This window comes from Caloenas nicobarica, chromosome 10 (assembly GCF_036013445.1).
Source record: "Caloenas nicobarica isolate bCalNic1 chromosome 10, bCalNic1.hap1, whole genome shotgun sequence".
Classification (NCBI taxonomy): domain Eukaryota; kingdom Metazoa; phylum Chordata; class Aves; order Columbiformes; family Columbidae; genus Caloenas; species Caloenas nicobarica.
In genome coordinates this window covers 4586391-4600353 of record NC_088254.1, presented here as the reverse complement: position 1 = coordinate 4600353, position 13963 = coordinate 4586391, and the positions used below count along the sequence as shown (strand labels likewise).

General features: G+C 39.7%; 1 protein-coding gene across 2 annotated transcripts in view; it reads right to left on the bottom strand.

Moving 5' to 3' along the window:
* Positions 1-10: 10 nt before the first annotated feature.
* UBE2Q2 (ubiquitin conjugating enzyme E2 Q2) overlaps positions 11-13963 on the bottom strand; it is a 51608-nt gene continuing 37655 nt past the window's right edge. For both annotated transcript variants that reach the window (XM_065641528.1, XM_065641527.1), the window contains 7 exons: positions 9749-9809; positions 7574-7664; positions 7177-7235; positions 5568-5616; positions 4575-4670; positions 3511-3577; positions 11-1697 (listed from right to left, as the gene is read on the bottom strand). In XM_065641528.1, the coding sequence (XP_065497600.1) occupies positions 1666-1697; positions 3511-3577; positions 4575-4670; positions 5568-5616; positions 7177-7235; positions 7574-7664; positions 9749-9809 (455 nt within the window). In that variant the 3' untranslated portion in view covers positions 11-1665. The remainder of the gene's footprint in view (positions 1698-3510; positions 3578-4574; positions 4671-5567; positions 5617-7176; positions 7236-7573; positions 7665-9748; positions 9810-13963) is intronic.

Genomic DNA, 13963 nt, shown 5'->3' with positions numbered 1-13963 from the left:
CACAGCGCACTTCGTAAAATGGTTTTTATTCATAAACTTGATGCAAGTTTACAAATTCCTGTACATTGCCAAGTAACTCTGCAATGAGCAATGGAACCCAAACCGAAGCATGCGCCGGAGGGCGGGCCCGCGCTGGGCGGGCGGGAGGCGGCGCCGCCCCGGCGGCCGCTGCTCTGCCCGGGGCTGCGGACCCCGCTGCGACCGCAAAGCGCAGAGCCTGCGAGTCACCCACCGGACATCGGAAACAACGGCTATGCGAGCAGTGCCAAAGCTCGCCCATCACCTCTTTCGAGCTAAAAACTGGATCTAGAAGCAACTGCACAAGGACCTGCGGGTGCCCGATAAAGAAAAGCGCACAAATGTGATAGTCAACTGAAAATCTGTAACAAAAAACATGCTTCTGCGCTTCTAAAAGTGCTTATCCAAGGTCCACACCCTTAGCTCAGCCCCAGAGGGGTGCAAACACCTAATGACTAGTACTACAACCAAAACAGAATCGATTTAGGTAAGGCCATGAAATACGGTGTAATTACACAGACCCAGATTCATTTCCTAACAAAGAAAGAACAGTTCCCCTTAGTCTCTCAATAACAAATCCTCCATCAGGACTATGGCAACATTTCTTAAACCTCTGAATCAGATGATGGTTTTCGTACTTTATTGTAGCTTTTATATAAAAAATTTTCATTCAAGGACTTTCATCTCGATTTGTGCCAATCACTCTATAAGTTCATAAGTTTACAAATGATTGCAACAACCCGTTAATAAAATGGAACACCTAAAAAGGTTTTTAGTATTTTAAATAACTTCAAGCTTCATATTGTGGCTCTTCTTGTTAAGGAGGTTGAGCCAACAAGTAGCAGGAACAGCCCAGCAAGTTCTGATGCCCCAGTGGAAGTGATAATTAAAAGGTTTTATTGGCACAGCCTTGCTCTTGCTAAAAAAGCCAACCAACCAAAAAAAAAAAAAAAAAAAACCAAAAAAGAAAATAACAAAAAAGCCCAACAACATCAACATAATCTAAACAAAGAGCATCTTTTCCAAGAAACAGTTCATATTCTCATACAGCCATGAAAAATGTTTAATGACTTAACATACATGTGTTTTTCCTATATCATTAATTTGGAAATACTACAAATGCTGTCATTTTAGACCAGAAAAACTACTGTGATTTGCAAGACCTGACATTTCCTAAAACAGTATTAAACAATGTATTAAACTTCTTGGCTTTAAATGAAACAATACAACGCAAGTCTCGGCAGTTTGAATTTTGCAAAAGGTAAGAAATACACAAAAGTGTGTGAACAACTCACTCCTATTGAATGATCTGTAGTAACTCAATAGCCTGCTGTAGGGCGCTTACACTTCCAAATTAAAAAACAAAGGGGGAGAAGGGAGGGCATGGCCCAAATATGCTTAATCCATAAGAACAAATACGGCAAAGGCCCAAACTGCTCAGTCCAGATGCCTAAGGAGAGCGGAATGGTAAGGCTGTAACTTATACTTTACGTGTCAGTCGACAGATTATCCACTAACTTATCTAATAGCTAAAGTCTTCAGTACGGCTGTTATAGGGGCACTCATAGCTTGAGTCTGTGTGTTGGAAAACATAAAAAAAGAGCTTGTTTTCTTGACATTGGTCCAAGTATACACCAGTCCTCAGTATTAGCCGTCTTCCTTCGGGGGAGTGTACCAGCCTGTGGAGAACAGAGAAATGCGTTAGGCACCAACGCTGCTACGTCAAGACAGTCTTATAATCTTCCTCTGAATTTGTGGGAGATGGAAGCCTCATCTGGCTCCTTCCTTCCCTCTTCAAGTAGCTCAGCCCAGTGAGTCCAAGTGCCCTAAACGCTAGTGGTCTGCAGTGGCAGATAAAGCATGTGGCATATTCCAGGATCAGACCCTGTATTTGGGTGTGAAAATTAAATACTTCCAAGTCTGGGGGTTTTGTGGCAGCAGGTATCCCGAGCTGGACAAGCTGGACACCGCCAGAGAATGCTATTGAAGGAGGAACATCGCTGTAACAAAACCAAATGGAATAGAGGCAAAACACCCAAGTCCTCAAGCCACTTAATGCACGGATGTACAAACATGACTATGCTGGGATACCTATACATAAATCCCATCCTGCGTACTGCAGAGTTAAGCAAGCACAGGCATTTGAACAGTTCATCCTACTTCTGCAAATCTGGCTGTAGGAATGGGCTCAGAAATGTCAGTTGAGTAACTTGCCTCCTGATAGGATTTGGCATGTTTAGCAGTTGAATCATACCTGATCAAGCGTGCATAATTTTTTTCTAGCCACCTCCAGATCTCCAATCTTAATTCTCCCAGCCACTGTTGTAAAAAAAAAAACCTCTACATTTTTGTACAGTGAGTACAGGGCCTATTTATGTTGTCCCAGAGAACAGGCAGCAGCTATACGTTAAAGACACCTTTTGCAGCAGCAATAGATGCTGTGAACGCTTTGTGTGCAGCTCCTGAGGCAGCAGCAGTCACCACAGTCAAGGCTGGCACTTCGCTAGAAGTAAACAGCCAGCCAGCCAGCTTTGGTAGCAAACTCAAAAAGCAGAAGACTCAGTTAATGGCAAGATCAAAGTATTATAAAATTGGAAAGCATTTTAAAGTCGTTATCTTTGATCTTCCTCCCAATAGCAGAGAAGGCCTCACGTTCAATTTTAGAGGTAGGGAAACTGAGGGGCTCACTACAGTCTCACTGAAATATGCTCACATGTTCACAGCAACATGAATTCCCAGAGGGGATTGTGTCCAACCTGGACCAAAGAACATCACAAAGTGGTAACTGGGACTAAGTCCCTCCTCACGAGACCAGGGCACCCACCCTGCTGACTATTTTTACATAACATGTAAGTCACTTAAATCTTTTAAAGCCTCAGGTCATTTGTTGTCTTCTCATTCTAGCACAATGAATGCAATTATACCTGAAGCACTTGAAGACTTGTTTTATGCAGCTGAGAGACCATTAACTGGCTTTAAATAGGGTTTTTAAAAAAAAAAAAAAAGGCATCTCCCATTTCTATTGCACAGCTTTCCAGCCAGTGCACTTCTGCTGGACTTTTTGTATTTTTTAGTTTCCACTTTCTCTCCGATTACTACTACTGAGGTCTTGCCACATTAAAACAAAGCCTTTCAGGGAAAGAGGGAAACTTCCAGCAATCACTTCACTAACAAATAAGACACTTAGAAAGCTACAGTAACAAGGAAGTTCCTAGATTGACTGGCTGAAAATGAAAATAAACCTTTCAAAAAAAACAGTAGGGAGACACGGAACACGCTATATTCATGTAAGCTGGAAACGTTGCAATGATTGTTAGTCAAGGTACTTTAAGCACCGTTGTCTTCCTGGTGCAAGATGAAAAAAAACGAAACAACCTTTATGGTCTTCCCAAGCCAACATAAGATTCTCTGGCACCTCAAGTTTTACTGTGGCCAAATACCAATTCCCAGGCTGCTCTGCAGACAAGAATAAAGTTGCAAGAATATACATACCATTTTTCTCATGTATTTGTACTAGTGACTTATAGGACTGCTGTGCTCTTGCTAGATTATATTGATTCTGAAAGGAGAAAAAACAAAACAAAACATAAACCCCCTGCACTGAGACACACAAAACTTAAAAACAATTTTACAAAGAAAATTATGTAAAAACATTTTTGACTTTGAACTACAAGACTTTAAAGACATACCTTTATTTTCTCATTTCAGCTCCACCATAATGACTCTAATTTGTAAACCCCTGCTGCTGGAAAGGCCCCTCTATTGGAGGGTGCCAAACATGAGGTGGGTCACAAGCATGTGCAACCGGAACCACCAGCTTCAGGCAACCCCCACCGGAACCGTCCGGCTCAGCGGACCAGTGACCAGGCTGGACAGAATTGTCACCACAAACTTTTACATCTTACCTAGTTCACCATCCTCAAACCAATACTTAGAAATTGGCACCCAAGTGACAACTTCATTGATTTAAATATTTAAACATTTGAAAATAGCATTTAGTACTTCAAAGTCTTCTAAGTTACAGTCTGTTACCAGCATGCAAACCTGAACTGAATTATCACTTCCATTTATGCTGAATGGCTAACTCAAAAGTATTTGCACTGTATTATTTTTCACGCTCTCATGAAACTTTAACTTTGCAGGTGCCTAGCCCAGCAAAAGGAGGAGAATCTCTTAAGATCAGCTTACGAGATCCTGACAGTCAGCCTGTCATCTGCAGCCCTTCTCAGGGCCCAAATTTCCAAATCCTCACGATTCCAAATTCTGAATCCTCCTTCCCTCCTCCCTTTGCCAATATGGGGGCAGTACAGGGTACAAGTCCAACTACTTACACACCCTGCCCATCCCAAGGTTTTACCCTACTCATATATTCATCATTTCCTAAAACGTACAGCTAACTGGCAATAAAGTATTCATACATGAATCAGACACCAGGATAAATCAAAATGCTAATATATTTGCAAGGACAATCCTGTTATTAAGCATTTTGATGCAAGTCAGCAAAGAAATGGAAGCCTAACAGTAATTTGTGTAATTGCTATACACAGTGCATTTACCTTATTGGCTCCAAACTGTACTCTGGCTTTTCCTTTGACTAAAGTGGCATTGATCTGCATGATGACGGATTCTATTGAATAGGCACTGCTCCAGCCCTGGAGGAAGACGGAAATATTTCTATATAACATGTACTTGCTGCTTCTGCTCACCTTGCAAATCTGTTTTGGAACGTGTGCTTTGGCCTTTTTTTTTTTTCTGCATTCCAGTTTTAGTTTTAACTATTTGCTTTCAGTTAACGACTTTTATTTTCCAGAGAAAATATGGAAAGTGATATGCAGTATTAGAACTAAGAACTCCAATGAGAGGTGGAATCACACATTTCCAAAATGCACCAAGATAGAAACAAGACGACCTCCATTATTGCAGCATTTACACATTTTCAGCAACATCACAACTTGTTGTAAAAAGCAGAAAAGACTGCCGTCTAATGAAGCCATTGAGTGAGCCGTGACAATTTAGTTCCCATTAAAATTCCTGCTTCTCTCTGGCATTGCTTTACCTTCCAGGGATCACAAAAGTTTCTGCCAAAGCCTACAAATAGTTACTTCACTCATTTACTTGCTTTAAAGAGAAAACCAATCACACTGTCTACACCAGAACCATCTATGCCTAGAATCTTCCGCATTCCTCACTTCTCCAGAGCTGACTTTGTGCAGCAGCAGAGGCCTCTGGAAAAGGAAACAAGGTGTCTTGCTCCTTAGAACTCACTCTTTACATTGGCTTCCTCCCAGAAATTCTGAGAATTCAAAGTTGATGTGCTCTCACTTCTTGTCTCTTCCTCAGACCTCTTGTAAGCCATCCGAGGCAGAAATAAAAACACCTCACACAAGATCAGTAAGGCAAATCTCGTGGAACTGAGGTTTATTCCATCATGTTCCCTTCAGAGTGTGTAATTTATTCCACGCAGGGATTCTTCATCTCAGGGGAAACACCTATTTTCATTATTTTAAAGCATGCTTTGTTATTATCCAGATAACAGAGCCCGTGTTCACCTGTTTAGTAAGAAGTTCCATGCATAATGCACCTCCACCTAGGACATACCTAGAAACAAACATGAAAGAAAATATTTGACATCAGCAGTTAGTAAAAAGATGAAACTCTTCATGGCACTTTAAGCTCTTGCTGGCTAGTTTGTTAAATTTTTTGTTCACATAAAGCTGAAATGCACTTTAACTAGTAATATATTGTAACTAGTTAGCCATATTATACTTATGCAAAGAAGATTAGCACTGCGAGATCGAAAAAAAAATTCTTTGCTAACTACTTATTTAGAATCAGTGACCAAGCTACACAACTGCTTACACAACTGTACATGCACCAGGAAAAAAGGAAGGTTGCTTTTTATGTCTATGCTATGTATAAGTAGTATTGATGTGTAGTTCTAATTAAAAAAAAAACCAACAAACCCACAACCAAAAAAACAACACCAAACCAAAAAAACACCCCAGATAAATTCACTTCTGTAAAGAAACGTAACACAACTCCAAACAACGTAGGTGCACCTATAAATCAAAGATGTAGACAAATAAGATAAAGTAGGTCTTCACTTGCTCTTTTCCTATAAACCACTTTCTAGTTCCAGCAACACTTCATGACATGTTGTGCTGGGTGGGACCCTGCAGTCAGCACACGTGGACATCACAAAACTTGGACTGAGGGAGTGGAAATTACTACTCCAAAAATGAAGTCTCCCCTATGAACAAGATGTTCAAACAGCATAGATCTGCACGACATTGACAGGGAAACGATCACCAAAATGCAGACCTCCTGGGCCATTCTTCCTTTCATTTCTACAAAGTCATCCAAGTGCAACAAAACCAGAATTCAAATAAGTTTTCTGGTGTCTGGCACTCCCTGTTTACTTTTTTTCCATGAACACTATTTAACCGCACTAACCATTTTTGAATGCAAAAGAGACACACAGCATTTAAAACCAAATCTGAATCACCACTAGCCATCACAGACTGCATTTCCAAACGTACAGCTATAATTTCCAGTCAGCAGGACACGCATAAAAGCCTTGGAAGGTGAATTTAATCTCTCCATGGACAAAGATAAGATTCTGTGCCACAGACAGCACTTCAAACACATTTTAGATTACTTTTAGAGCATGGTGTCAATTAAATTTAGTATTTCTGGATCAGCATTTGAGGAGTTTTTAGACAAAAACTTTATGACAGTGTTACCAAAAAGAGAGTCAGTTAAGACTATACAGCAAGTTTAAGGCAACATAGGGATCAAGGCCCCTTCAAAGCACCAACTTAACACACCCTACAGCAGGGGAACTACCAGCGATGTTCACCATGCAGAGAGCCCGTTCTTAGCCACAACGGCAGGCACAGAGTCTTTCAGAGCTAAACACAAACTGTGCAATTCCAAGAGGAACTGCACCCAAGTGTTTGCCTACTGTTAGTTCACAAAGCTAGAGAAGCAAGTCTCCATACCACACATTAAGCTCTTCACCAAACTCAAGGTCTGCAGCAGCTCATGTATACATTTAGGGTAAATTTCTTGACATCTACATGTCAGTCTCAAAATGGTCCCTGCAACCCCAATCAACCAATTTCAGAGTAAAATTTCTGTAAGGCAACTCAAACCTACCCTCCTGTGAGCACAGGAGACACCACTCGCACAAAGGGAGGATCAAAAGGGAAGTTATCCTGAAAAGCAAAACAAAGCATACGTTAAGAAATATACTGTGACACTGTTTTCCTAACCAAGAAGTATTTCAATAGCCGCCTTCTTTGGCAAATCGGATCAAAAGCAGTAAATTTTTTCAGTACTGTAAAGATCACTTTTCTGCAGTACTGGCTAAAAACCAACTTTTGGAAAGGCTTAGTGCCAAACCTGAAGTTGCGTTAGTTTGTTTGGGGTTTTTTTCCCTTTTTTTTAATGCTACAGCTCCATCTTTACCCAACTAACAGCTGAGGGTAATTTCAGTCACTTTCTACAGTAAGCTACAAATTTAACCCCAGCATTTCTTCCCATGGACACTTACCTTAAAAGAGAAGTTGAGTAAGATGTATTCTACACCTTCTTTTTCTTTTAAGACCTGAAGATCACTGTGCAGTGGGCTATCAGGATCAACCCTGTAAAAGAAGCAGGGGGGAGATCCTCGATGAATTTAGTATTTTCACCACCTATAAAAAGTAATTACTCTTAAAGAGTTCCTTTATGTATTTATAGTTTACAAACTGTAATTTGAAGTGAATTGTAGAAAACTCTTGCTCCCTTCACAAAGTAAACACTTTGTCATGAGATCAGCATGAAAGCTTGCCGCAACACACACCGACACTATCAAGTGTTATTTGAACGCAGCACAAAATAACCTGTTTATTCGAAAACAGCAATTTTGATTCTCTTTAGTTCACTGAAAATGTCTGTCCCAAGGGGCAGGGGGGAAGCACAACACACAAAACAAAACAGGAAGACTGTAGTGATCTAGTTTTCAGTACACAGTCAGTGAATCCTTTATGCAATACGTGATCATAGTTCTGTATCAGCTGTTAAAAGTAACGTGCATCAGCAGAAGTACTAAAGCCAGCAGCTTCTGCTCAGCAGAATTTCAACAATTGTTAGTTGCAAAACGCTGGTGGTGATCAGCCTCGACATTAATTCAGCCTAGACATTAATTCAGATGCTACTGGAGTCAATCCCACCCAGACCCTGACACCCCAGCAGCTTTTAAAAACAACTAGTCAAAAAATGCTTGTGGCAAGCCAAAAGCAGATGTCAGACAAAATGATGAGCTGCTAAACCCAACCCTCTGCTACAGGTGAAACCACAGACTTATTAGATCCCATTTCAGAATTACTTGGGTAGCTCTTCCCCATCCTACCAACAGGAAGCTGATAGGCAGAAATCTCCCAACACTTCAAAACCTATCGTTTCCAGCCAAACTTGTACTGGGCCAGTTCAGAATTATTTGTTGTAGTAACAATACTGTTCCTTAGGCAAATGGACTCTTTTCTCTGACATTTACCCTCTCAACTAGTCTGTGCACACAGTTCATTTGTTTTGAGGCACTTTTTGCTGGGATAAACAAACACAATAGTTTTTATCTTCTCTTAGTCATTCTGGAAGCCATTTGCTGCATGCACTCCATTTTCTCTTTCTGGAAGGCAGAAAATCAGACCTGTTCACAGCACTTGAAAAGAGGTTTAAAATTGCTGCACAGTGATTTGAGCACTTTGTTATACAAGCGCTCGATAGACAAGGCCTCCTGTAATATGGCATGGATTTTTCTGACATACGTCGTTCCTGCCATTTTCAACTTGAAAATGTTCACATGTCAAGGTCTACACTAAGAAGGAAACAAAACTGTGTTCCAGCAGTTGGTGACATGGTTGTACAAGTCTTAACCACTAGGACAAAGCAACAATTCCTACCAGCAGGTCAATTATTGTGCTGAAACAGCTGATGTCCTTATACTTATTCACTATGACATATCTGAACTGATGGAAGTTCTTTCATCCATTGCCATCTTTTGCAGCCACTCAGCCTAGCTTGGACAGGCTTCTCCTTCCTACAGGTTCTCTCGTAAGATGATGGCAGATGGTCCCGTTACCAGGAACAATTTCAACATAATACCTCTAGAATTTGGGCTACGGACACAACAAGATGAGTTACCATCTTGTACACGGAGTGAAAAGCAGTGCATAAGAGAAGACAAGTTATACAATTATATAAATCGTAATTAGGTTATACCTAAAACTTTCAGTCCTATGTGTCTGCTCAACTGTACGAATAAAGAACTAATGACACTAAGACAGTTCCATTCCTTCTTACACCTTGAATGAAACTAGAAGTAGCATTTTATTGAAATAAAAACAAAAAACAAACCAACGAACCCCCTAAACTAAAACCATCCAGACAAAAAGTCTAGACAAAAAAAAGTCGTCATTTAAAGTTTCATATTTTGGAGAAGTTTTGGAAAAAGAACTGAATGGTAATGAAAGTTATGGTAATAGGCACTGTGTTGGCTGTGCAAAGGGGCTTTTTTTGCCAGTTCAATTCCAACAGTTCAATCTCTATATGCATTTCTGTATACCAGAATTGTAGCCACCACACACTACTGTATATGCTCTGGCTAGAGATTCTCATTTAACAAAAGTAATTATCTCTGCAGCAATAATAAATCAGATTCTTCAGAACATAAACTTTAATAACTTACTTTAGAAGCTTAACGTGCCATTCATACAAGCTGTCATTTACCAGTTCCACTGAATATATCCCTGTAGAAATATTAGATAGAATTAATTAGGCACTAAAAGTTTAACAAGGTAAAATTTAGCAAAAACATTCTTTGCTTTTAAGTACAAATACTGTCAGGAGATGTAAGCAATAGATAAGATACTGAGGCACATCCTTCCTCCAATAGCAGAAGCACTACTTCTGAGCAACTACAAGGAAAAAGGTTCTTTCATTTCTAAAAAAAAGATTCCACATGAATCAAAACGTTCTTTTGACACATAACCATTCCTCCCCTCCCAGTTCCCCTTCAAACTTTCCACAGCTACAACTCCAGCATGCCCAGTACTCAGTGTATTTTATACCCCATACAGGACCAACATGCTTTTAAAACACTTGACACACAGTGTGAGTATGCAGCATTATATTTCACAGGTTCTCATCAGTATTGGCAGACCAGGACAGTGTATGGAGTAGAAAACCGAAAAAAGAAGCTACTGCATTGGATGACGTGAGTTCCCAACAGCTGACCAAAAGATGCATCAAAAGAACAGCCATAGAAAAGAAGAAAAGAAGAAAAGGCCATAATTTTTGAACCTTCAGACAAGATTTAGTTAATGGCATCACTGATGTTAAAAAGCCTGATCTCTTCTCCCACACACTACTCATGCATATACACTGAACAACTACAATTAAACTTCTTACCTGGGCTAGTATTTAACAGCATGTCTGTTGCTGACGTAATTAATTGGAAGACACACGCGAATCAGGAATCTGCCTAGGATTTCTGAAGGCTACACAACCAGACTGCAGTCACCACATTCTCTCCAAGGAATTACAGAATTCATTTCTGAGCTTTATTATTCTAGAATACATTATCTTGCAGTTGAAACTTTTAAGCATTAGTACTTGGAGTACAGATAACATTTCAAGCTGTCCAGACACCTTTATTTCTAAATAGCAAGGTAAAGGACCCATGTGTCTTTTTCTCCTTACTGCAGTGCTACAAACACACAAGTCCTGCAGCCAAGATCAATTTTTTCTAAGTCTAGGACAACCAAGTAGGTCTGAAAAATTACTCACTGTGCTCTCAATGTCCCTTTTAGCCAGCAGCTAGTTCTGTGACATTACACTTCTCTGTTCAAGGATGAACAGAAGAAACTAATAAGGATCTTTCCCAATTTCCCAGATCCAAGGACACTATTTTCTGACTAACTCTTAGTACGAGTGGAAGCCATGAAGCATAAGATTTTCAATTTGTACTGCAGCGATATAACAATGAAAGAGTTGACATTCAGAACTCTGCTCATTGTCAGCTCCCATGAATGATTAATCTATCCCACTGTTGTATCTGGAATATTTTCTTCCACCTACATCCAGAAGGGAGTGAAGACTGGAAGAAGCAGCACCTCAGTATTATGGCTTTGGCACCTGGCACAAGTATAAAATACTTGTTACAGACAGCAGAACAAGTTGCAGTAAGGATTCTGACAATATCCTAAATAATGGAAGATCACAAGAGACCTTCCATCAGCTTGTTCATTCACTAAGTCTCTAGCCCTATTCCTGTGCTTCTTCCCCCACCGTGGAAGTCCTGCTCTCACCCAGAATTCATGTGCCAGTCTGTCAGCTCCATGGGTTACCAAGGTCCATGTGTTTTGCTACTTACCCAAAGGAATAACTTTTGCTGGTCTTAAGGGTTGTGCTATACCTAAACCAGAAGCTGTAAAAGGGTTCTTCAGAGAGATGCGCACAGCTCAGGACTGACCAGAACGTGCCTTAACAGAACAGCAACCTACATACTCAACCTTTCAAGCACCCAGATTTTGAGCTGAATATTATCTGTGTCCTCATGAACAGAAGCAGCACCAGGGTTTCTTGCTGTCTTGATACAGAAGCTTCTTAACAACACTATCCAAAGTTGAGAAGGGGAGTGTTTAGGTTTTTTTAGTAGTCAAGAGGTGTTATGTGGAACCAGACCCATATGCTTTTTTCTTAATTTGGGCAGTAAAAGGAAAGAAGTCATTGTCAAGAAGAATTTATCCGATTAGCACCAGTTTCTGAAAGGTGCTTCAGGTAAGGAAGGGAATCAAAGTAGGTTCCCCTCACTTAAACACAGGAGGTGTTCTGTTTTATACCTCTAAGCAGCCATCCATAGAAGTGATGAAGCAAACGCAAACACACAGCAGAACCATGAAGCAAGCAAAAAATTAAAGAGATGAAAAGACGGCATGAAAAAACCCCTTCCACAATAAAGGTAATGCTTACTTATAGCAACTCTACTACAGCTAGAAGTAAATCTCGTATTTTCTTCAGATAAAGGCAGTGAGTTAAGTCACTATATATGAACAACACGACTGCTAAAAATACAAACAGAAAAAATTTCATTTAAAAATCTCCGAATTCTTTGTTCCTCCTCCTTCCTCCCTAGCCCCCCAAATTATGTTAAGACCTTTGTAAATTCTTCCATATAAACTAACCATATCTCCAACCTCATATTTGAAAATGAGATCATCTTAGTTTGGAGGACTTGTAACTCCTGTGATCAAAACAGCTTAATGAAACAGTCTCATTTATAGCAGAATATCTTAATTTCTTGAAGTGTTTTTTGCTTCTGTTAGTTCATAAGAAAATGATGTTCTGTTCATTTTTAAGATTTTCCAGGTAGATAAGCACGTTCCCTGTTGACAGTGCGCTGGTAGTGATCTTTTGATTGAACTCCAACAGTAACATTTCAATCCCTAGAGGGACTTCAGTTCTAAAACAGATACTACCTTGAACCCACAGTTGATGTCCTGATTGTTTTTAATGCTACCTTTCTAGAAAACAGCTTAACAGAAAAGAAAAAAATTAAAATACTATTACTACAAGTATTAGTCACTTCAGAAGTCCCAGTGTTGTCCTGAAAACATGTAACCTCACCTACACTAATTAAAATTATCCTTATGCAACTAAAAAGCAGCCTTAGATTTTCTGGCTTATATTACAAAAAATGAAAACAGTGTTAAATTACTTTGCAACAGTTACTAGAATCTTTAAGTTTCACAGTCATTCCCTTTGTGTGTTAACAGCAAGAAATTAAGGGGAAAATGGACCGTGGAGTGCATACTCAGAACAAATATTACGTTAAAAAAGTCAATTATCTACCATGCCCCTGGTCACATGGTGACAGTTATCTAACAACAGAAAACAGAACCAGGCTATAAAAGCAGGAGTTCTGTGCAAAGGAGAAGTACTGATATTTACAGTCACTCAAGTCCTAAGACTGAACAAATCCATAAGGAATGAATCTAGGTAAGTTTTATAACAAACGGCATCATTTACTAGCAAACTTTAATAAATGTATCCGTAGGACAGCATTTCAAAGCAGGATTGCTCTCAGTTTTACACTGTCAACCTCCACTTTACAGTCACTCAAGTCCTAAGACTGAACAAATCCATAAGGAATGAATCTAGGTAAGTTTTATAACAAACGGCATCATTTACTAGCAAACTTTAATAAATGTATCCGTAGGACAGCATTTCAAAGCAGGATTGCTCTCAGTTTTACACTGTCAACCTCCACTTGACACTTTACTTCATTAACATGTTTTAGAGACCGACACAAGGCATCCAGTTGCAGTCTTTTTACATATTCCTGAGTCATAAGCTAATAATAAGCTACTATACTACTTTATTATCTCAACTTTATTTACAGTTTAGCAAGATTTGCTTTTCCTCATCATTTAGAGTATGCTTTCCTACATCAGGAGTTCAGTCTTCTGCAAGTACTTAAGACTTGTTATTAATCTAAATCCAACTAATGTCATTATTAAGCAACTCAAACCCCCACCTCGAACTACTCCTAATACAGGGGCTCCTGGTCGTGCCTCCAGCAGTACCACTATTGATTAAGCACCATATAACCCTTACAGTCAAGTGGATGTTACACCCAATCTTTGTTCTAACCACAAAAACAAACCCTGAAGATCATACATGGGCACTAAAGCATCTCTCGTGACATAATACAGATCTATTTCTAGGCGCTTCCTTAGACCCGCTAATCCGTTCTTTACTGGATAGGTAGTGATTTAGGGCATGCTGGCAAGCACTCTGTTGCAATAACGCCTAAAAGAAGTAGGCTACATTAGATCAGCACTACGTTACCTAATCAAATTTATACTTCAGACATTTCACCACTGCCCACAATACTTCAGCA